This window comes from Galeopterus variegatus, unplaced genomic scaffold (assembly GCF_000696425.1).
Source record: "Galeopterus variegatus unplaced genomic scaffold, G_variegatus-3.0.2 Scaffold8904, whole genome shotgun sequence".
In the NCBI taxonomy this organism is placed as follows: domain Eukaryota; kingdom Metazoa; phylum Chordata; class Mammalia; order Dermoptera; family Cynocephalidae; genus Galeopterus; species Galeopterus variegatus.
Genome location: NW_007735015.1, coordinates 26,079 through 50,163, shown reverse-complemented (window position 1 = coordinate 50,163; position 24,085 = coordinate 26,079). Strand labels below are relative to the sequence as shown.

The 24,085-nt window shown below is 40.0% G+C and overlaps 1 protein-coding gene across 1 annotated transcript in view; it reads left to right on the top strand.

Annotated features, from left to right (window-relative positions):
- The window catches only part of LOC103608837 (uncharacterized protein C20orf26-like), a gene marked incomplete at both ends in the record, with an annotated part of 77,900 nt that overhangs the window by 41,149 nt on the left and 12,666 nt on the right, over positions 1 to 24,085 (top strand). The window contains one exon of the mRNA XM_008593226.1: positions 19,705 to 19,831. Within this exon, the coding sequence (XP_008591448.1) occupies positions 19,705 to 19,831 (127 nt within the window). The remainder of the gene's footprint in view (positions 1 to 19,704; positions 19,832 to 24,085) is intronic.

The window sequence follows — 24,085 nt, the reverse complement described above, 5'->3', positions numbered from 1 at the left end:
TAGCCAATGAACCTACATCGATCCATCATTGTCCACCAAAGTCCATAGTTGACCTTAGGGTTCACTCTTGTCTACTCTGTGGGTTTGGACACCTGTATGATGACATTCATTCACTATGTAATATCACACAGAATGGTTTCACTGCACTAAAAATCCTCGGTGCTCCATCTAGTCATCCCTCCCTCCCCCAACCCCAGCAACCACAGATCTTTTTACTGTCTCTGTAGTTTTGCCTTTTCCAGAATGTTATATATTTGGGAGCATGCAATATGTAGGCTTTTCAGATTGGCTTCTTTCTCTTAGTAGTATGCATTTAAGTCTCCTCCATGTCTTTTCATGGCTTGATAGCTCATTTCTTTTTCACATTGAATAATATTCCATTGTCTGCGTGTACCACCGTTTGTTTATCCGTTCATCTACTAAGACATCTTGCTTCCAAGTTTGAGCAATGATGAATAAAGCTACCATAAACACTTATACGCAGGTTTTTATGTGGACATACGTTTTCAACTCATTTGGGTAACTACCAAAGAGTGCAGTTGCTGGATCCTATGATGAGAATATGATTCGCTTTGTAAAAAACTGCCAAACTGTCTTACAAAGTGGTCCTATATGATTTTGCATTCACACTGTAAAAAACTGCCAAACTGTCTTACAAAATGGCCGTATATGATTTTGCATTCTCACCAGCCATGAATGAGAAGTCCTGTTGCTCCACAGCTTTGCCAACATTTGGAGTTGTCAGTGGATTTTACCCTTTCTGACAGTGGTATCTCGTTGTTTTAATCTGCAATTCCTGAGTGACCTATGGCATGGAGCATCTCTTTATATGTTTATTTCCCATCTGTATGTCTTCTTTGAAGAGATGTCTATTCAGATCTTTTGCCCAATATTTAATTGAGTTGTCATTTCTGTTTGATTTTTAAAAGATCACGGGCATGCATTATTTCTGTAATAGGAAAGGTAGTTAATTTTGTATACACTGAGATTTTAAATTTTATTATGATTCAAATGGAAATTTTTAAAAAATGTACTTTACACTCTCTGCATTCTTAAGTAGAATGCATTGGTGACCTTTCTTTCTGACTTGGGGTTCTCATTCTGAACAAATATAATTGAACACACGCTGGAGATGGAGAGCAGTCAGAAGACATGGGATCCAGTCTGGCTGTAGTAGTGGACTTGTTCCCAGGGACTTAAGTACTTAATTTACATTCTTTTCTCTCGCACTCTCTTTTTATTTTATACATATATTACTCTTATTTTTAAAAATGTGTATTTTTAAAATGATGAGACTTGCAACACTTCTCTAGGTATCAGTTCTGGTTGCAGCAGCCCTGGTTGTTTTTCTTCATAACAGTTTTCAGTGTCAGCTTCATTTTTTTTATCACTCGCATGTAAAATTGGAGCAAATCATGTGCACCTTTTCTGAAAAATTAAAGACTCACAAGGTGAAATAGTTTTTGCATATTTAGCAAGTCACGTGCTTCTCACTGTTGCCATCTGAGCCTTCATTGGGAACCTTCCTTTGCAACCTCAATGAATTTGTTATCAACCCACCCAGCACTTCTGCACCAGGTTCTCAGCTTGTGCATTCTAATAGCTCCTTCGAGTGCCACCAGTGTTCCCATAGCCTTTTCCAAAAGAAGATGGGAAAGGTCTTGGTGGTCAAGACATTCCTCAAAACCCACACATTTATCACCATCAGAGGATGTCCCTTTTGTGGACATGACGATGGTCCATTGTTTTCTACAGAATGTGTAGATATCTTCTTTAATTTTTTATTTTCTTTTAAACTTCTTATTTATTTTTTATTGTACCATAGTTGATTGTACATATCTGAGGGGTACAGAGTTGAATATCAGTATCTGTGTGCAATATGTGATGCTCAAAGCAGGATAATTAGTATATTCAACATTATACAGTGTAATCATTTTCATGTCCCTTTACCAATTCCTCCATTACCTGCCCCCCACCTTTTCCCACCTCTGGTAACCTCAGTTCTGTTCTCTCCTTTTGAAAGTTCAGCGTATTATTGTGACTGTTGTATCTTCCTTTCTTTTTTTTTTTTTAAATTTTTGTGTTTATATTTTAGCTCCTATTTACGAGTGAGTACATGCAGTATTTTGCTTTCTGGGCCTGGCTTATTTCAGTTAACATGATTTTCTCTAAGTTTATCCATGTTGTTGCAATGGCAGTATTTCATTCTCTTTTATGGTAGAGTAGTGTTCCATTGTGTATAAATACCACATTTTCCTTATCCAGTCATCTGACAATGGACCTTTAGGTTGGTTCCAACTCCTAGCTATTGTAAATAGAGCTGCAATAAACATGGGAGTGCAGGTATCCCTTCAACATGATGATTTCCATTCCTTTGGGCATATACCCAGCAGTGGGATTGCTGGATTGTATGTCAGTTCTATCTGTAGTTGTTTGAAGAACATTCATACTGTTTTCCATAATGGCTGAACCAATTTAAAGTCCCACCAGCAGTGTTGAAGTGTTACCCTTTCTCTGCACCCTCGTCAGCATTTGTTATTCTCTGTTGGTTTTGTAATATCCAGTCTAACTGGGGTGAGATGATATCCCAGTGCGGTTTTGATTTGTATTTCCCTGATGCTTAGTCATGTTCAACATTTTTTTCATGTACCTGTTGGCTATTTGCATATCTTCCTTTGAGAAGTGTCTATTCAGCTCCTTTGCCCATGTTTTAATTGGGTTATTTGTTTTTTTTACTGTGAAGTTGTTTGAGTTCCTTATATATTCTGGATATTAACCCTTTGTTGGATACATAGTTTACAAATATCTTTTCCCACTCTTTAGGTTTTCTTTTCACTCCATTGTTTCTTTTGCTGTGCAGAAGCTTTTTATTTTGATGTTGGAGGTAGGGTCCAGGAGCCCGATAGTTGGCCTCAACCCACCCAGTCCTCTTACCAGGTTCTTGACTCTGCCACAGGAAGGAATTCAAGAGCAGAGTCACAGTAAAAAGTGAGAACAAGTTTAATATAATAGATAAGAAACACAGGTTCCACAGAGAGAGTGCAGCCTAGCTCCAGAGACCGAGAAGGGCCCACACCAAGTTGAACACAAAAGTAAGTTCAGTACAGACATCGAGTTTAATATAAAAGCAAGGAAAACATACTTAAAGTTCAGTACAAAGTGCAGGCTGGCTCAAGAGTGTGAGCAGCCACTTGCTGAAAGTAAGTTTGATTCAAAGTAAAGTATACACACCTCACGCCAGCGAAGTGCAGATTGCCTCCAGGAAAGTGAGCAACAACCCTGCCTTTGGCTGGGATTCAGCTTTTATATTTTATCTAATGAATATTCAATTAAGGGTGAGGCTTCCAGTTATGTAACATTTAGTCTTGCACATGCTCAGTCAGTCTCTTCCTGGAGCATGTTCATTGGTCAGACCCTATTGATGCACCAGGCATATTCAAGAATATTCTGTGCTCTCTATTGAGTATGCCCAGCCACTGGATTTGCATAAACCAGCCCCTTGTCGTCTCATTTTCCCTGTGTTGGTGTGAAAATAGGTCTAGCTAGCAACAGTAGCTTTCCTGCAGGGGAGAGTTCAGAGGAGGGGGTCTGTGACCTGGAAACCTGGAAAGTGGCTGGAAACCAACAGGCATGTCCTGAAACCTGAGCCCAGGGAAACTGAGCAGCTCCTATATCAGTTTGACATAATAGCATTTTTTTACTTTTCCGTTAGTTGCCTGTGCTTTCGGGATCATATTCATAAAGTCTTCACCCATTCCTACTTCCTGAAGTGTTTCCCCTGTGCATGTTTTTTAAAGGTGTTTTATAGTTTCAGGTCTTACATCTAAGTCTTTAATCAATTTTGAGTTGATTTAGGTATATGGCAAGAGGTACAGATCTCTTTTCATTCTTCTACATATAGATGTCCAGTTTTCCCAGCATCATTTATTGAAGAGGCAGTCTTTTCCCCAGTGTATGATATTGGTGACTTTGTCAAAGATCAGTTGGCTGTAAGTTTGTGAGTTGATTTCTGGGTTCTGTATTCTGTTCCATTGGTCCATGTGTCTGTTTTTGTGCCAGTACCATGCTGTTTTGGTCACTATAGCTTTGTAGTATAATTTGAATTCAGGTAGTGTTATGCCTCTGGTGTTATTTTTATCTTTGTGCTCTGGATTGCTTTGGCTGTTTGGGGTGTTCTGTTTTTCCATATGAATGTTAAGATTGTTTTTTCTTTTTCTGTGAAGAATGTCATTGGTATTTTGTGGGGATTGCATCAAATCTGAAGATTGCTTTGGGTAGTATGGACATTTTCACAATGTTAATTCTTCCCATCCAAGAGCATGGAATGTCTTTCCATCTTTTTATGTCCTCTTTAATTTCTTTCAGCAGCGATTTCTATTTCTCTTTGTAGAGCTCTTCAATCTGGATGCCCTTTGTTTCTTTCTTTTGCCTGATTGCTCTGGCTAGTGCTTCCAACACTGTGTTAAATAGGAGTGATGAGAGTGGGCATCCTTGTCTTGTTCCCAGTCTTAAGCTTTCAGCTTTTCTCATTCAGGATGATATTGGTGGTGGGGTTGTCATATATTGCTTTTATTGTGCTGTGATACTTTCCTTCTATACCTAAATTTACTGACAGTCTTTATCATGAAGGTATGTTGTATTTTATGAAATGCTTTTTCTTCATCTATTGAGATAGTCAGACAGTTTTTGTCCTTGATTTTGTTGATGTGGTGTATCACATTTATTGACTGGCATATGTTGAACTATTCTTGTATCACTGGTGTATCCTGATCATGGTGTATAATTTTTCTGTTGTGTTGCTGTGTTCTATCTGCTAATATTTTATTTATGATTTTTGCACTTATGTTTATCAAATATATTAGCCTATAGTTTTCTTTTTTTGTTTTATCTTTGTCTGGATTTTGTATCTCGGTGGTGCTGGTCTCATAGAATGAGATTGGGAGAGTGGCCTCTGTTTCAATTTTTTTGAGCAGTTTGAAGAGAATTGGTATTGATTCCTCTTTAAAAGTTTGGTAGAACTCAGCAGTAAAGCCATCCAGTCCTGGGCTTTTCTTTGTTGGGAGACTGCTGATTACTGCTTCAATCTCAATGCTTGTTATTGGTCTGTTCAGGTTTTCTATTTTTCTTGGATCAGTCTTGGTAGTTTGTATGTGTCCAGAAATTTATCCATTTGCTCTAGGTACTCAAATTTTTTGGCACATAGTTCTTTATAACAGTCTCCAATGACTCTTTGTATTTCTGTTCTATCAGGTGTAATGTCTCCTTTTTCATTTCTATTTTTTATTATTTGGGTTTCCTTTCTTCTGTTTTCAGCTAGGCTAGCTAATGGCTTGTCTATTTTGTTTATCTTCTTGAAAAACCAATATTTTTGTTTCATTTATTTATTATTATTATCATTATTATTATTATTATTTGTTATTTCATTTAGTTCTACTCTGATCTTAATTATTTCTTTCTGTCTACTAATTAGAGGATTGGATTGTTTTTGTTTTTCTAGTTCCTTGAGGTGTAGCATTAGTTGTTTATTTGAAATCTTTTTTTTTTTTTTTTGATGTAGTCATTTATTGCAACAAAATTCCCTCTTAGTACTGCTTTTGCAGTGTCCTACAGGTTTGGGTATGATGTGTCCTTTTTCTTTTTGCTTTTTTAAAATTAGTTTTGGGAAATTTCTTGATTTCCTGTTGAATTTCTTCCTGGACCCCTAAATTGTTCAGTACCATCAGTTGTTTAATTTCCATGTGTTTGTATAGTTTCCTTAGTTTGCTTGTTATTGATTTCTAGTTTTAATCCATTGTGATTGTGGGGAAAATAGGATAATTTAGTCAGACTCCCTCAGCTCACATCTGGTTGGGGGTCAAGCAGCACATTTCTTGTAAACCATTGTGTGTGGGTGAAGTTAGTGCACATATGCACCAGTGTATCTTTTTAGTTTGTTGCTATTGTGTGTTCTTGAGTTTGTGAAGCAGAGCTGGCCAGCAGAGCTCATGTCTAAAAATAGAGTATGTTTACTCTGCTGGCCGCTGTTCAGTGTTTCTTTGGACTTTGCCAGTAACGGTTGAGTTTCTGGGTTTCTCTCTTGGAATGTTTAACTCTTAGACGTGTGTGTGTTGAATAAAACCTATTCTTTCTTCAACCAAGGCTCCAAGGACCTTTTTGCTGGTTACCTAGCTCATAGACCTGCATGTGAAGGGTTTGTGAATGGGCTCGAGGGGTCTGTGAGCTCCAGATCCTAGCCCTAGCTCTACAGTGATCTAAGAAGATACTTGAAATGATTTCAGTATTTTAAAATTTGTTGAGGTTTGATTTGTGACCTAACGTGGCCTGTCTTGGCAAATGTTCCATGTGCAGATAAGGAGAATGAATATTCTGTGGATGTTGAATGAAATGTTCTGTAGCTATCTACCAAGTCCAGTTGATCGAAAGTGTTGATCTGAGGTTTAAATCCTGTGTTTTTCTGTTGGTTTGTTGCCTAGAGGGTCTGTCCAGTGTTGAGAGAGGGGTGTCCAGGTTCCCAACTGTCATCATATTTGGGTCTATCTCATGTTTGCATTATATATCCAGGCACTGCAATGTTGGGTCTATATATATGTATTTATGATTGTTATGTCTTCCTACTGTATAGATCTCTTTATCATTATGTAGTGGCCTTCCTTGTCTCTTTTTATAGTTTTTGGTTTAAAGTCCATTTTATCTGTCATAAGAATAGCTACTCCTGCTCATTTTTGTTTTCCATTTCTGTGGTATATCTTTTTCCATCCTTCACTTTTACTCCGTGTATGTCTTTATAGGTAAGGTCAGTCTCTTGTAGACAGCATATACTTAGGTCTAGCTTTTTAACCCAATCAGCTACTCTATGTTTTTTGAGTAAGGAATTTAATCCATTTACATTTAAGTTTGTTACTGAAAGGTATCATTTTACTTCTGGCATTTTATCCATTTTTCATTTGGATGTTTTAAATAACTTTTGTTATTTCTTTCCCTTCTATTGTTTGTCTTCAGTGTTTGTTTTTGGAAGTGGTAAGATACTGTTTCTTTCTCTTTCTCCTTTGCTTTTTTTTTTCTTCTACAAGTGGGTTTTGTTCTTTCTTTTGTATTCATGGTATTGATTATTGGGTTTTGGATTCCAGATGTAGGACTCCTTTGAGAATTTTTGTAGGGCTGGTTTATGTGGTGGTGAACTCTTGTGGTTTTTGGTTGTCTGAGAAATACACTATTTCTCTTCATTTCTGAGGGATAGCCTTGCTGAGTTTAGTATTCTCGGCTGGCAGTGTTTTTAGTATTTTGAATATATCATCCCATTCTCTTCTGGCCTGTACAGTTTCTGTTGAGAAGTCTGTGGTTAGTCTGATGTGGCCTCATTTATAGGAGACTCAATGCTTTTCTCTAGCTGTTTTTGGATTCTTTGTCTTTGAGTTTTGCCAGTTTAACTATAATGTGCATCAGAGAGGACTTTTTTGGATTGAATCTGTTTGAGGATATATGAGCCTCCTGAATCTGAAGGTCCATGTCTCTCCCTATAGCTGTGAAGTTTTCCTCTATTATTTCATTGAATATGTTCTTAATGCCTTTTCCTTTCTCCTCCCCTTCAGTAATACCCATGATTCAGATGTTCATGCACTTAAGTTGTCTGCTGTTCTCTTAGATTTTCTTCATTTAAAAATTTTTTTTTCCTTTCTTTTCTTTTCTTTTTTTTTTTTTGTCTGCCTGAATTATTTCCTTTCTTTTCTTTTCTTTTCTTTTTTTAAAAAAGATGACAGGTAAGGGGACCTTAACCCTTGACTTGGTGTTGTCAGCACCACACTCTCCCAAGTGAGCTAACCAGCCATCCCTATATAGGGATCCAAACCCATGGCCTTGGTGTTATCAGCACTACACTCTCCCAAATGAGCCATGGGCCTGCCATTATCTTCCTGAATTATTTCAAAGGGACTGTCTTCAAGATCAGAAAGTCTTTTTTCTGCTTGCTCTTGCCTGCTGCTTAAGCTCTCAGTTGTGTTTTTTATGTCGTTGAGTGAGTTCTGCTACATTCTTTTTTAAAGCATTAATCTCTTTGTAAATTTCCTCCCTCACATCCTTGATAGTTTTGCTCAGTTTATTGTGTTGTCTAACTGTATCTTCTTGTATCTCATTGAGTTTCCTTAAGATTTTTACTCAGAATTTGGTCATTTCAAGGGTTTCCTGCTGTATGGGGTCTGATATTTGAGAGATACTGTATTCCTTTAGTGGACTCATATTTTCTCATTTTTTCATATTTCTAGTATTTCTACATTGATGTCTGGTCATCTGTTAGAGTAGTTGTTTCTTCTATTACTCTTGTTCCCTGGACTCCATTGGTTACCCTCTGTGAGGAAAGCGGAGTTGAGCTGGTCAGGCTCTCTCACCTCGTATCCGGCTGGGTATGTTTCAGCACATCCTTTGTAAAGAAGTTATGTAAGAGTAGAGTTAGTGTGCATGCACACCCGTATACTGCTTGGCTTGTTGCCATTTTTGTGTACTTCAGTATGGAAGGCAGCGGCTCTGAACTGCTGGTTGGCAGAGCTTGCGTCTGAAGAATAAAGTATGTCCATTTTGCTGGCGACTGCTCAGTTTTCCTACCTGACTCAGGACCTGCACAGGATGGGGTAGAAGGGTCTGTTATTCAGCCCAACACTCTCCTTGTCTCAGTGTAGTCAAGTGGTTGGTGGTCTGCCTATCCAGCAAAACTGGCTACTGTGGCTGCTGCTGTGATAGAAGGCTGGCCTTGTGGTGACATCGGTTGTGGAGGTAGCTTTGGTAGGCTGCTAATGTGGCAGTGGTGGCCTGCTTGCATGACAGTGGTGGCTGCTTGGCAGCACTGGTGGTTGCCCACTTGGCTGCGGTGTCCACAGAGGCAGTCCACACAGTATGGTGTCTGCATTGGCAGCAGGGTTACTTCATGTTGGTGGCCGTGGCATCAGTGACTGCAACTGCTTCCCAGGCATCTGTGGTGTCCTTGGTGGCAGCAGAGTTACCACATGGGGGTGGCAGCAGTGCTGGTGGCTGCAACTGCCTCCCTTGTGTCTGCAGTATCCTTGGTAGCTGTAGGGTTAATCTGTGGTGGCAGCAATGGTGGCAGTGGTTGCAGCCACCTCTCTCACATCTTTGGAGTCCCTGGCTGCAGTGATGGGCTACCCGCAGTACTGCTGCTCTGCGATGGGCGACAGTTTGGGGACCTGACCATGGCTCTGGCAACTGTGGTGGCCATGGTGGTGGGCCTGTTTTGATCTTCTGCAGGATGAGCATGCCCTGGGCACTGCTAGTCTGCCATCTTCCCAGAAGTCCTTTAAACTTAATTCTAAGCATAAAAAACTTTTTGGGGAGATCACACATTTAATGAAAGAAATGGTAGTTTTGCATGTCAGGATTACTCAGCTCCTGAATGGAATACAGTATCCTTCTTCCCTCCACTCTTTTCAAGCCCAAACTCCTGCACCCCTCCCCCTTCCATCAGTTTATCTTGGCTGGGTGAGAGTAAGAAGCCAGCTGAGCTGTGAAGGAACGACAGCCTCTTGCCCATACATATCAGAGATACTTGTAATTTTAAAAATGATTGTGTTAACAAATGAATTGGGAGGAATTTCATATTCCACAAAATGACGTTCTGAAATGGGAGCATGGGAGCAACCTCAAAGAGGACCATCCGTCACCTTGATGTGTCCGTGGCATCAGTTACCCCATCCCTTTCTGTCCCCATTTCTCCACAGTATTCTCTAAAAGTGCCAGGTGTTTTCATGGTCAGTCCCCCACACTGGCCCCTGCATCCTATCCAGGCTTGAGGAGGGCCCCAGGTGCAGCAGCCTGTGTCCTCTGTAAGTCAGGGCACTGTGTACCATGCTCTGTGACGTGCACCCTTTGTATCTGTGGGGACTTGTGCTCAGCTGTTAGTAAGTGAGACCTTACAAAGGTTTGTCCTTTCTGTCGAAGACCATCGAAGGTGGACTGGTGGCTCCACAAGGCTATTGCAGACCACAGCATCTCACATCTTCCTGACCCTAGCACGTAGCTTCCCTTCTCTGGGTTACTTCATCTTTACTCAAGGACAGTTCTTCAGTTCATATTCTCTTCAGTTCTACAGTGAGCATGGTCCACAGATCAGCAGCATCAGAAACCACTGAGAACTAGCTAAAATGCAGAATGGCAGGCCCTGCCCCAGGCCATCTGAATCTGAGTTTGCCCAGGAATCTGTGCTGCTAACAAGTGCTCCCATTGACTTTTATGCATGTTAAAGTTCGAGATGCACTGCAGATAATTACCAGGTAATGAAAAGGTTTAAAACAGATGTGGCTTACATGGTTATAGAAAAACCTGTATTTGGAAGAGACACGGAATCACAATTCCTGATTCCGTGTCTCTCCCAAATACAGATTTTCTATAATTTTTTGGTACTAAGTTATTAAGTCCCTTCTGTATTGTATAAATAGACCCTTGGGCTAGATTTTATAAGAACATATGAACTATAACATTTTTGTGGATATTTTTTATTTATACCAAGTAGTGCTTTAATTTCTCTTACTTGTTTCTAGTTCCTTGTCTTTTCTTTTTATATACACCCTCCCCTTAACCTGTGTTTTTAAAAAATCATCTTTTTAAATTTCAAAATTTAGATTAACAATGAGAATGCTTTCAGCTGGAAATAAAAGAAAACCCAACTTGACATGGCTTCCACCATAGGGCATTTATTCGCTGGCATAATTGGGAGGTCTGGAGTGGGCCAGGGTTTTGTATCTTCAGGGTCTTGGTTTCTTTCCTTTCTTCCACTCTGCCCTCTCCCATGTCAGCTCCATCCTGAAACTGGCTTCAGTGACCACTGGGCTCTGGGCTGACATCTATGCAGCATTGCAGGGGGACAGTGCTGACTGACGGTATACTTTCTTTCCCAGAGGCTCCCGGCAAGTCCCCTTGTCCATCCATAACATACACAACATTGACTGTGTACATATGCCAGCTAGTACTCCAGGTACTGGGAAAACAGAAGTGACCCCCACAGACAGAAATCCTTGCCCTCATGGGGCCTGCATTCTAGTTAGAAGAGAAAGACATAAAGAAAGGAAAGAGGTCAAATATGTAGGGTGTAAGTGATGAGGACAAATGTGATGAGTCCAGGTGGAGGGACAAGAAGTGCTGGGTCAGGAGAGGGGGCTGCCATGTCCCTCAGGATCCACAGCAAAGGGGGCATTGAGCAAAGACCTGAAGACGTGGAGGAGGAGCCATGTGGTCACAGCGAGGTCCTCGACACCTACTCCTTTATACCGTAGTTTAAAAATATACCATGTTCTTCCATTCTTTGCTTCACTTCTCTTGACATTTGGGATGAATTGTTCCTGCTGTCAAGTTTGGTTACTTTAAATTTCATGATGTCATGTTCCGGTCTCCCACCTAATTTCCTTCTTCCCTTGGAAAGTTATATTTGTGTCTGTCACCTGCCCTCTGGCCATGCTGGTGAGCCCTGGGACAAATGATTCATTCTATTGTTAGTGACGGCTACCTCTTCTGTCAACGAATTCCACACCCAGGTTTCCTCTCACTTCCTTTAGTGATCACTGGTTGTTGAAATGAAAACGTTTCTTAATATTTATACTAACTTTCACTTTAACTGTGGATAAATTAAATGCTCTCTTTTTAACACTTTTATCAAATCATATAGTAACCTCAAGGATGTTTCCAAACTTAATATGGGATGGTACGTGGGATACATGATTTTTTCCATTTCCCTTCCTTCCCGTTCTTCACCTCCCCACTGGCTTCTCCTTCTGCTTGTTTATTCATTCATGGGGGACGCATTTAGGTGAACGGGCCGCTCCATCTTACTGCCCTTCCAAACTATGCTTTTCTAAAATTTGACACTTTTAATTTGCGGGAATATGTTTCAAACTTATATTTATTGTGCTGGATTTGCTATAAATAAATATTTACTGCCAAGTTAGATCATACAACCAATTGTCAACTTTCCATAGCAAATAAAAATCCACAACCAATTGTCAACTTTGCTCAGCAAATAAAAACCTCCTCAGATAGTTGGCCTTTAGATGATTTCTTTCCTCAGTGTTTTGGTTTTATTTGCTTTTCTGTGGGTGGCTCACTCATGCCTGGTTGCTATTTGTTTCTACTTGGTCACCATTATACCTATTTCAGGCCCAGGTTATTGTGGAGAGTGTTTTAGTGTTTAATGTCAATCCTCTCTCTCTCCCACTTTTAATTAACCTCCTTGAACAGAACCCAATAGAAACTTCATTTTTTATTTTGTGGATGTTGTTTTGTTTTATTAAACTGAAATACTAATGACTATTGCATTGCTTTATGATTCTATTGCCTAGATCACTCCTTCGCGCTTCAGAAAGACTCAGGTCACTTTTCTTCTTTCCATTTACTGGCATCAGAAAATTGCCCTGTTTTCTGCAAGGCTGAGTAACTGTACACACACATAAACTTGTAGGTGGCTAAAACCATTCATTCATTGAATTTGGGGTTGAAAAGATAAATGTTAAGTCCTTTTCCTTCTACTTTCATATATATTTTTCTATTTTACTGTGAGTGCAGCCTGATTGAATACTATAAATTCTGACCTCTGAGGCCAGAATCAGCCAAAAACAGGCAAAGAAGGAAACCTATCGTTGTGAAGTGGGTGACCAAGGCTGTCTTGCATTGCTTTATGATTCTATTGCCTAGATCACTCCTTCGCACTTCAGAAAGACTCAGGTCACTTTTCTTCTTTCCATTTACTGGCATCAGAAAATTGCCCTGTTTTCTGCAAGGCTGAGTAACTGTACACACACATAAAGTTGTAGGTGGCTAAAACCATTCATTCATTGAACTTGGGGTTGAAAAGATAAGTGTTAAGTCCTTTTCCTTCTACTTTCATATATATTTTTCTATTTTACTGTGAGTGCAGCCTGATTGAATACTATAAATTCTGACCTCTGAGGCCAGAATCAGCCAAAAACAGGCAAAGAAGGAAACCTATCGTTGTGAAGCGGGTGACCAAGGCTGTAGAACATTCAAGACCTAGGAAGGGACAGTGAGCAAGAGTTTCATCATTTCATCAGGGAGAGGTGACATTTTCTGAGGACTCACTGGTTTGGGCATTCATGCACATCAGAGAGAAGGTGCAGGAGAGAGGTGACCCAGGGACGTGAAGGGTCAGGAAACAAGACAGACCTCTCAGGAGACCTTGCTTTATCTGTAAATGCAGGAAGCCGTGTGGATAGATAGGGAAAACCACCACGAATCACCCTCTCTGGTTCAAAGTGGCTTTAGAACTGTGCCTGGACCATTAAGAAAAGGTCACACCATTCTGGTTACTGAATATATGTTCACCTGAAGGTCAGGCAGGTGATACACAGAACAGAGAGAGGCAGGTGGGAGTGTTCTCCTTCCTGGTTATATGCCATGGGACTGCAGGGAGGGGCCTGCCATCACGGTTATAACAGGAGAAGGAAGATTAGAAACTTCTTACTTGGAAGTTGTGGAGAGATGAAAGCAGGGCCGCACTTAGACATATCCAGTGGGCCACCATCTTCTGCAGTCCTGCCAGGCCTAAGTCTCATGTGTAAACATCAAAGGGGAATTCGGGTTTTTTTTTTGATATTTATTTAGCAGATTTAAAGCTCAGATTTAAAACAGTTGGTCTTGGTATCATTTTATAGACCATCCAAGATGTTCTTACTCTTTACTATTTATCTGAGAATATGGCAAGAAGTAAAGATAGGTCCTTGGTAATTTGACAGTAAATACTATCTTTTTTTGGTGTGTGCATGTGCGGATGACATCATATACATTTTAAGATCAATTTCACTTTAATTAATAATCACATAGGTTGAAAATAAACACTAAGCATCGTTACAGCTTTGTTTTGAAGTCATTTTATTTTTCAAGGGACTTTCTATAGTTTAAGCAGAGATGAAGGTCTCCATATGTCCTGGTCCATTTCTAACTTTATATACATTATTTAAAACTTTAAAGAATTTCAGAACTATTTCTCAGAATATGGCTGTGGAGTCAATAGAAGGTCAGCTCCGTGATTGCAGGAATTGTGGACTGTTTGTTCCCGGATGGATCCCCAGCCCCTGGAACACACTGAGCACACAGCAGATGTTTAATAATCATGAAGGTACTTCAAGCAGTTCATGCAAAAATAGAATTAAAAGATAATACAAATCTTTCCATGAATTTCTTGAAGTATCTTTGTATTTGTGACTGACAGAAGGAATGAATCATTCTTAATAAAGCCATTTTAGTAACCGATTTTAAGGAAATATATTTTAATTGAGAGTTTATTTCTTATGCACATTCATTTTTCACTTTTTCTAGATATTCCTGTCAATCGCTCTATAAAAGTGATTAGAACACATACCTGCTGCCACCTTTATGTTTTCTTTTTTGCTGGCCACATGTCCCCCTCATGTCATTTCCAGTTAAAGCCAGAACAAACTGGCTGCTGTTCCTAGCAGCTGATGGGGAAGCAGTAGGGCATACACCAGCACGTTGCTTTAGACCCTGCAGGAAAGGTCACCTGTGCAGTAAACCTACATTCTACTTTTTGACCCGATTAAAAAACTTTTGAAAAATAGCTCTCAGAGGCAAATGCAGACATGTAGAGCAGCCCCATCCAGTAAAAATACACTGTAAGCCATCTATGTAATTTTGAATTTTCTAATAGTCACATTAAAACATTGAAAAGTAGGTGAAATTAATTGCTATATTTACTTATCATTTAACCCATCATATCCAAAATATTATTGCTTAAAAATGTAAACAATATGAAAAAGTATAAATGAGATATTTTACATTTTTTTGTACTAAGTCTTCAGAATTCAGTGGCGAATTTGTACTTATAATAGCCAAATTTCAAGTGCTCGGCAGCCACCGTGGGCTATAGGCTCTGTGTTGGACGGTGTGGCTGTAGAGTAGGACACAAATATATTGCTATTGCCTGTGCCTCCCCTTGAAATTCTAGGAACAAATGAAAATTGTCAAGTGTTGTTCTTTGATGAATATAAATAGCAGAAATGAGAGCTTTACCATACAACACAGTGATTTTGTCCCCTAATCAATAGTAGATTTCCATGGATAGACTGGTGAAATAATGTTTGTGTTTTTATGATGCTTGGCAGGAGAACAGACAAATGGCTTATTGAACATTTACTGAGCACTCCTGCAGGCTAGGAAAATCCCTGGTCTTTCAGAGTGAACCATGATGTGGTCTGAACTTCAAGCCTTCTAGGAGGAAGATGTCCATGTACTCATTGACTTTCCTGGCTCCTGCAACACTCTTCATAACTTGATTGTGGCATTTATTACATATAGGAGAACATGTGATAAGCATAGGTAAGCTCTGTGAGGGAGTACGCTTAGCATGTTTGAGGAGCAGGGAAAGCCAGAGAGAGGAGAGATCCCACAGAGACGTCACAGGGAAGGAAGCTGTGGTCATGGAGGGCTAGGGGCACACTTAGCCTCTCCAGGACTTGGGCTTTTACTTGGAATGCTATGGGAAACATAGCTGCAGTTCTTAACCTGGCTGCATGGGTAGAATTCAGGTGAAAAATCACGTCTTTATTTTTCATGGAGCTTTAACTGAAATTTAGCATTTCCTTCCATTGTAAAAGTGTGCAAGAAACCACAGTAATGTCAGCAGTACTTGTAACTTTCTGTTTAACAGAAACCACAGGTATTTTCCTATCATATTATGGATTTGCAGATATGTGTAAATATCACTTATTGCTTATGCTCATCAGTACAGCAAAGTTATGACAATTATTAGACCACTGCTGAATCATATTTATTTAATGAAGCTCATATATGGTAATATGCATTTAAAAACATTATTCTGAGAGGGATCCTAGGCATAAATGAGGTTAAGAACACCGCCAATAGTGGGATTTGAGTGGAAGATTCATATGGTCTGATTTAACATTTTGTGAGCATCATTCTGGTGGGTTGGTGGTTGGTCAGGAGTAAAGGTGGAACACAGGGACACATTAGGTTGCTGTCGTAACAACCCAGGTGAGAGGTGCTGGTGACTGGGGCCAGCACTAGAGGTCATGAGAAGTGGTTGTATTCTCAGATACATTTTGAAGGGAGAGCCAACCCAGAGTGCTGCTGGGCTGGGAGAGAGGCACGTGAGAAAGCCAAGAGCAAGCTGAGGCTTTGGGTCTGAACCACTGGAGGAATGGAGTTGCCACAAACTAGGATGGGAGAGACAGCTGGGAGGAGGGCTTTAGAATGATAACACTGAGATGACTTTTAGATAGCCAGGTTTTGTTCATTTGGGGATGCAGTGTCCTTTAGATGGAGCCTATCCAAATCTACAGTATTTTAAATCTTCTGTCTGATACCAGTTTCTGAGAGAGGTGTGTTAAATCTTACCGCAATGATGGTGAATTCGTCAAATTCTTCTCTTAACCCTATCAATTTTTACTTCAATATCCTGAGGCTAAGGATACCTACAGATCTGATATTGTTATATCTTCCTAGTAAATTTTTACTTTTATTATCAAAAAAAGACCTCTTTTTTTTCTCATAATGATTTTTATCTTAAGATCTAGTAGTTTATCTGATGTTCATATAGCTCCACCAGCTTATTTTTTGGCTTTTAGTGGCCATTTCTCTTTCCTTTTCCTTTCAATGTTCCTTGGTATTAGGTATATTTTTTGTAACAGCTTTATTGAAATGTAATTCGCATACCATACAATTCACTCCCTTAACGTGTACAGTTTAGTGGGTTTTCGTGCATTCACCGTGTTGCACAGCCTTTGCCTCTATCTGGTTCCAAAGCATTTTTATTACCCTACAGCCTTCCTTGTCCCCGTTTCCTTCTCCCCCAGCCCCTGCCAACTGCTAATCTCCTTTCTGTCTCTAAACTTGCCTATCCTTGCCATTTCATAGAAATGAAATGATAAATACGTGGTCTTTTGTATGTGACTTCTTTCACTCAACCTAATGTTTTCAAGGTTCATTGTGTTGGAGCGTGTGTCGGTACTTCATTCCTTTTTATGGCTGAATAATATTCCATTTTATAAATACACCACTTTGTCTATCCGTTATCAAGTGATGGACATTTGGGTTGTTTCCACTTTGGGAGCTATTATTAGTGATGCTGCTGTGAACATTCATGTGCAAGGCTTTGTGTGGAAATATGTTTTTAATTCTCTTGAGTATTTTCCTAATACTTTTGTAGTCTTGTTATTCACATTTACACCTTTAATCCATCTGAACTAGATCTTAGTATGAAGTGGTCATATCAGAACCAAGTTTTTATCTTTCACTTAAAATTTATCATAAATACTATTAAGATGATATTAATTGATCATCTTTTTACCAGTTATAGCTGTAGATTGTTCTCTGCAAATAAGTCACTGTATCCATAGTATAGACCCATGCATTAAAGTTTAAGCACAGATTTTCACTGCTGTTGCTTTGCCTGCCATGGATTTGTCACCCCTTTTCTCTTGGGTGATGGAGCTGCCAAAGATTACTCAAAGCCCATCTCTTCTGAGCAGTGAGAAGCTCCCAAAAGGAGTTAATCTCCTGGAACCCTCAAGATAGAGTCATTCCTTCCATTTGGGAAATTAACCCCGAATTGGGGTTCTCTTCCTGCATTTATTCTCTAGACCAGGAAGTTACAGGAAGAGAACATAGGTGGGGTTTTTGCTAAGTACAGTTTAACAAGTTTAACAATAGAAGCTGGTAACATTCAGTAAGACAGGCAAGGTGACCTTCCATAATGCAGTTTGCAACAACAGATTGATTTTAGCAAACATTCTTTGTTATAGCAATTTCCCAGTATCTTTACATATCAGTCAGTAACCTGTCTGTCTTTGAACCAGCAGCTTTGCTGTGTTACAATTCTTTATCTTACAACAGAGACTATAAACTGGGGAAAATTTCCTGTCCTTTGCAAGGTCAATATTTGAAAATTCAAGGCTTTGGAAAACCAGGCCCCATGATGTACATTTCCTTTATGCATACTCCACACACTACAGTTAGAAGTTAAATTAGGTTAGGGCCGGCCCGGTGGCGCACTGGAGAGTGCGCTGCTTGGGAGTGTGGCGGCGCTCCCGCCGAGGGTTCGGATCCCATGTGGAGACTGGTTCCCGCTCACTGGCTGAGCGTGGTGCGGGCGCAACACCGAGGGTTGCAATCCTGTTGCCGGTCCCCAGTACGGGCGCGACAGCGAGGGTTGTGATCCCGTTACCGGTCAGTCAAAAAGACAAAAAGGAAAGAAAAAAAAAGAAGTTAAATTAGGTTAGAATATTTTACTTTATTAACATTAGGAGGAATAGCATTGTCTTGTTTAATGATAATACCCTAATGACTGGAGAGAATTCAGTGCAAGGACAGCTATATGCAGGACCCACTGCAAAATGAAAATATGGGGCTCTGGCCTAGGGTGGGGAAGTCACTGTCCTTTCCCCATGGGCCCACTCCTCCAACCCACAGCAAACAGGCATCTTTCCAAGGGCTTGCAACCTCTGCGCCAGGATGCACTGAACACCTGGGTGAGGGGGTGGTCAAGAGGTCCACCACACTGAGTTGCCAGCCAAGCACACCATGGCACTGCCTGCCTAGCATGGGGACTGTTTTGCTCTGACCAGGGACTTCACAGGTCTTGTGCCTAACCCTGACCCTCTCCATGCCTGTGTCCAGGACCCCACTGGGGGTAGAGGGTGATGGCTGAATGTGGACCTCCCAGTTGTCACCTCTGGCAGAGGGAGGCAGCAGTTGTTAGGCAAAGATGAACTGGCCCCTTGGAGCCCAAAGTGCCAGAGCAAGGATCAGGGGGAGAGAACCCATCACTGAGAGAGACCATGGGAAATGGGGAACACATGAGAGCCGAGGCTTCAAGCCCCCAGACACACTCCATTGTCTCACTGGACTTCACTTAAAAACACAAAATCAAAGGTAAAATGATAACAAATTTTAAGAAGGTGACCTCAGAGCATCAAACTCCAAATGTGAGACCCTTCAGAGCACTCAGCCCTGAGCTGTCCGTGGGTCCCACTCTCATGAAGCCAGCCCTGCTCTATGTGACTTCTTAACTTTTTAACATTCTTTAAACATTTGGCTCTGCATATGAAGTAAATATAAAATAAAGCATGGTGCTGAACATTTTAAATTAAATGAGTTTAAAGTGTATTTGTGTTATTTTTGGTTAATGGCATTATTAATGATTTTTACGTCATTCTTTGCACTTTTTTGTATGTTTTCTAGGTTTTCTAGAATGAAATGAGTTACTTTTGTAATTAATCAAACCCCGATGTTATATAAATGTACTTTACAAGATATTATTATTATTAATTTTAATTTTATTTTATTTTGTCAATATACAACGTGGTTGATTATTGTGGCCATTACCAAAATCTCCCTCCCCCCTCTCTCTCCCCCTTCCCTCCCAACAACATCATATCTGTTCACTTGTCGTATCAACTTCAAGGACTTGGATGGACCTAGAGAGAATTATATTAAGTGAAACAGGTTAGGTACAGAAAGAGAAATATCACATGTTCTCACTTATTTGTGGGATCTAAAAATAAATAAATAAATACACAAATAAACGGGGGGGAGGGAAGAAGACACAACAATTACGAGATATTTTATATAAGTGTGATATGTTACAATTCTGTCTCCATTTTTGGAGGGAATACTTATTTTAGTACTTTAACTTAAAAAACTGTTTCTCTCCTTACCCAGGTCCATTAATATCAGATTAGCCAATTGCATGGATACTCCTCATGTTGAAAATCTTGTCAGCACCATCATGCCGGGTAAAAACATATTGGAGGATTTAGCCCAATACAATGAGGCTCACAGAGACCCTGTAAGTACCTGATGTAACCAGACCTCATGATACAGGATTATTAGGACCCGTGCAGCTTCAGCCCTGCAGCTTGCTTTGACCTCAGTTGGCAAATCATGTGGTGGGGAGCGGCAGGGGTGGGGTAGAAGATGGGAACAAGAGGAGGAAACAAGGAAACTGGGGTTTTGAAAAGTGAGGCTATTCTCCTCAGTGGTGGCCCCCAGTCAGATACCTTATGTCCCTAACATGGGCATGGAAAATTTGGACTTGATCCAGACAAACATCACAAAGTGCAATAGATTCTAGTCTTCAGAATAGGCAAATACGATCGTGATTAGGGAAAGGTGGCTCAGGAATCTGTGAGTATCTGTTGCCCACCCCAGCAGCATTGACTATCACATTAGGGTAGCAGGACACCGTTTGACCCTACTGGATGAATTTGACCAGACCCTTTGGTTGAGTTGGCCACATCCTTAAGGACTGGATGGGGTGGGAAAGATCCTGTATGACAGATGTTGTCTATCACATTAGGGTAGCAGGACACCGTTTGACCCTACTGGATGAATTTGACCAGACCCTTTTGTTGAGTTGGCCACATCCTTAAGGACTGGATGGGGTGGGAAAGATCCTGTATGACAGATGTTGAGTTCTGTTTCTAGTGTAGCGACACATTATGTACTGTGGCAAAGGGCAGGCTAGTAGCCATCCTTACGTTAGCACAGCTGTCTTAAGGGCCATGCCTGTTCATTGGACTAGACATGGAATGATGCATATAGTTAGAGAACCATGCAGTTATTTTCTGATACATTTATTTTTTAAGTTTTTATTGCAATATGACCAAAAAACAGTTTGATGGGTTTCACAATTTGAATGTATCATGTAACCAGCACCTGTTTCAAGAAATGGACTAGCTCCAGCTGGCCAGAAGTCCCCATCATGGGGGACTTTCCCCCTAGGTTACTACCACCTCAGCTTCTAAGATCAGAGATTAGTTATGCCTATTTTGAACTTTATGTAAATGGAATCATACAGTTTGTTTTCTGATACCAAAGTTTCTTTTGCTCAGCGATATGTTTGTGTGATTCATCTATATTATGGCACAAAATATTTCATTGCATGAATATTTCTTCATTCTACTGTTGAAGACACTTGGGGAGTTTCAAGTTATTGACTCTTTTGAAAAAAAATCTTTTGGTTAATTTTTAAGTCATCAGGAGGGAGACACCAAACACTAAACATATTGACACATGCACAAATGTTTAATATATATAAAGGCATCAAATTAAAAGAAAACTTCCCTCCAGCACTTGTTCTGTGCTTTGTTTTGTGTTGGTATCTGTGTGTCTTCATTTCTTGCTTCTTCCCTCCTGGCGCCTCTGAGCAGTTCCATGTAGAGTCTGGTTCTCAAAGTGTGGTCTAAGGAACATTGAGGTGTCTGAGACATGAATTTTCAGGGGGTCTGTCAGATAAAAACTATTTTCATGATCAGAGTAAGAAATTATATTCCTCTTCCACTGTATTGATATTTGCACTGATGGTGCAAAAGCAATAATGGATAAAACTGCCTTGATCCTCAGTGTGGATCAAGGCAGTGGCACCAGACATCCTAGTTGTCATGGCAATCTTTGTCATCATCCCAGTAACAACAGGAGAAAGAAAACCACAGTGGTATATCACTGCACATCATAAGAGCTAAAACAAAAAATAGTGACACCACTAAATGCCGTGGAGAATGTGGGGAAATTGGAACACTCATCTGCTGCAGGTGGTTATGGGGAATGGTTCAGCCACTCTGGAAAACCTCTTGGCTATTTCTTAAAACACAAAAAATGCAACTATCCTATGACCTAGCAACTGTGCTCCTGGGCATTTATTCTAAATAAATGAGAACTTGTGTATGAATATTCATAGCAGCTGGAATTGGTCCAGATGTCCTTCAGCAGGTAAGTGGTTAAACAAACTGTGGCACGTCTATGCCGTGGAATACTGCTCAGCAATAAAAGGAATGAATAGTTGATACATGCATCAACTTGGGTGAATCTCCAGAAGATTATGCTGAGTGGGGAAGAAAAGAAACAGCTAATTCCTAAAAGTTATACACTGTATAGTTCCATTTATATGGCATTTTAAAATTACAAAATTTTAGCTATGGAGAACAGATTATTTGTAGCCAGGAGCTTAGGGTGGGGGGAGAAAAGTGCGGAGATAGAATAACACAAGGGATTTTTGTGAAATTACAAATGTTCAATATAATGACTGTGGTGATGGATACATAAACCTGTACAAGTGATGAAATCGTGTAAAACTCAACACACATATTTGTATCAACGTTAGTTTCCTGCTTGTCATGTTATACTATAGTTTTGCAAAATATCACCTTTAGGGGATACTAGACAAAGTTTACAAGGAACATCTGTATTATTTCTTACAACTGCATGTGAGTCTACAACTATCTCAATTAAAACTTCAATTGCAAAAAAAAGGAAAAGTCAGGTATAACCTTGATGAAGCAGTATATTAACTTTTTTAAAGCTCAACCCTTGAGTCCATGTATTTTTAGTATTCTGTGTGACAAAGTGAGAAATCTGCATGAGGCACTTCTGCTGCATCCTGAATGCAACATGCAGCATGCAGTTTCAAGAAAAAAGCATTTGTGCAGTTGTTTGAGTTGCATGGTGAACCAGCTGCCATTTTCATGGAACACCATTTTTACTTGAAAGAGCAACTAGTAGACAAAATATACTTTTTGAACTTAAGTATTTGGCAGACATTTTCTTAAAAATAATAAGGTGAGCCTGTCACTCCAAGAAAACAACTGCCAGCATTTGTCCCCTCTGATAAAATCCAAGCTTTCAAGAAAATAATAGAATTTTGAGAAACCAGTATCTGCCATCATGAGCTTGACAACTTCCCAATACTTAAAAGACTTTCTCTGATGAGTCTGGTGGTGATATTAACAAATTTGATTTGGTGTATTGTAATAAAATGGGTGAACATTTTGGAAAATCTGCATAGCTTGGTGAACTACTATTTTCCAGATAAGCAATGGATGATGTTACAAAAGCATGCATAGGTAAAAGATTCATTCACAGTGCAGAATGGATTGATGAATTTTAATAATTAATTTATTTATTTACTTTGACAGCTGGCCAGTATGGGGATCTGAATCCATGACATTGGTGTTATAAGGCTGTGCTCTAACCAACTGAGCTAACCAGCTAGCCCTAGACTGATGAATTTTAATATAGTAGCATACACAAAGTTCATTGGTATGGTTTTCAGATTCCATATTGCAGCTAATCTTTAAAACATTAATGCTAAGAAGGAGCTAAGGGCAGCCCCCTCCACAGGGAAGCAGGCAAGAGAGCACTCCCAGGGTCCTAGGCAGGAGCCAAGGGCAACACTCCCCATCCAGAAGCAGGCAACAGGGCACACCCGGGGTCCTAAGCACACTGAAAAGACCACTTCCATGCAGGTGGCCCATCACAGGCACAGTTGCTGCAAAAGTGGCTCTACACCACAGCAGTAGCCATAGCCACCACACTGGCGGCCCACCAGATACTTGATTGCATTGACACAAGGAGACTAGAGAAAGAAAAAGATGTCTGTTTCCTCAAAGCCTGCTCCAGAATAATAGAACAAGCAACTGCTTTACCAGATGACAAGATATCAGTGTAGAGATACTAGAAATATGAAACCCAAGAAAATATGACACCACCAAAAGAATACAGAAATTCTCAAATACCACACCCTATACAGCAGGGAATCCTTGAAATGACTGAAAAGAAATTCTGAGCAACAATCCTAAGGAAACTCACTGAGATGCAAGAAGACTCAGTTACACAATGTAATAAAATGAAGGGGAAAAAAGGTTACAAAGGAGGAAATTTACAAAGAGATTAATACCTTAAAAAAGAGTGTAGCAGGACTCACAGAACTGAAAGGTTCACTCAACAAAATATAAAACACAACTGAAAGCTTAAGCAGCAAGCTAGGACAAGCAAATGAAAGAATTTCTGAACTTGAAGATAGTTTTTTTGAAATAACCCAGGCAGACAAAAAAAAAAAAAGGAAAAAAAAATTTTTTTTTTTTTTAAAGATGACCGGTAAGGGGATCTTAACCCTTGACTTGGTGTTGTCAGCACCACGCTCACCCAGTGAGCTAACCAGCCATCCCTATATGGGATCCAAACCCGTGGCCTTGGTGTTATCAGCACCGCACTCTCCCGAGTGAGCCACGGGCCGGCCCAGGGAAAAAAAAAAATTTTTTTTTTT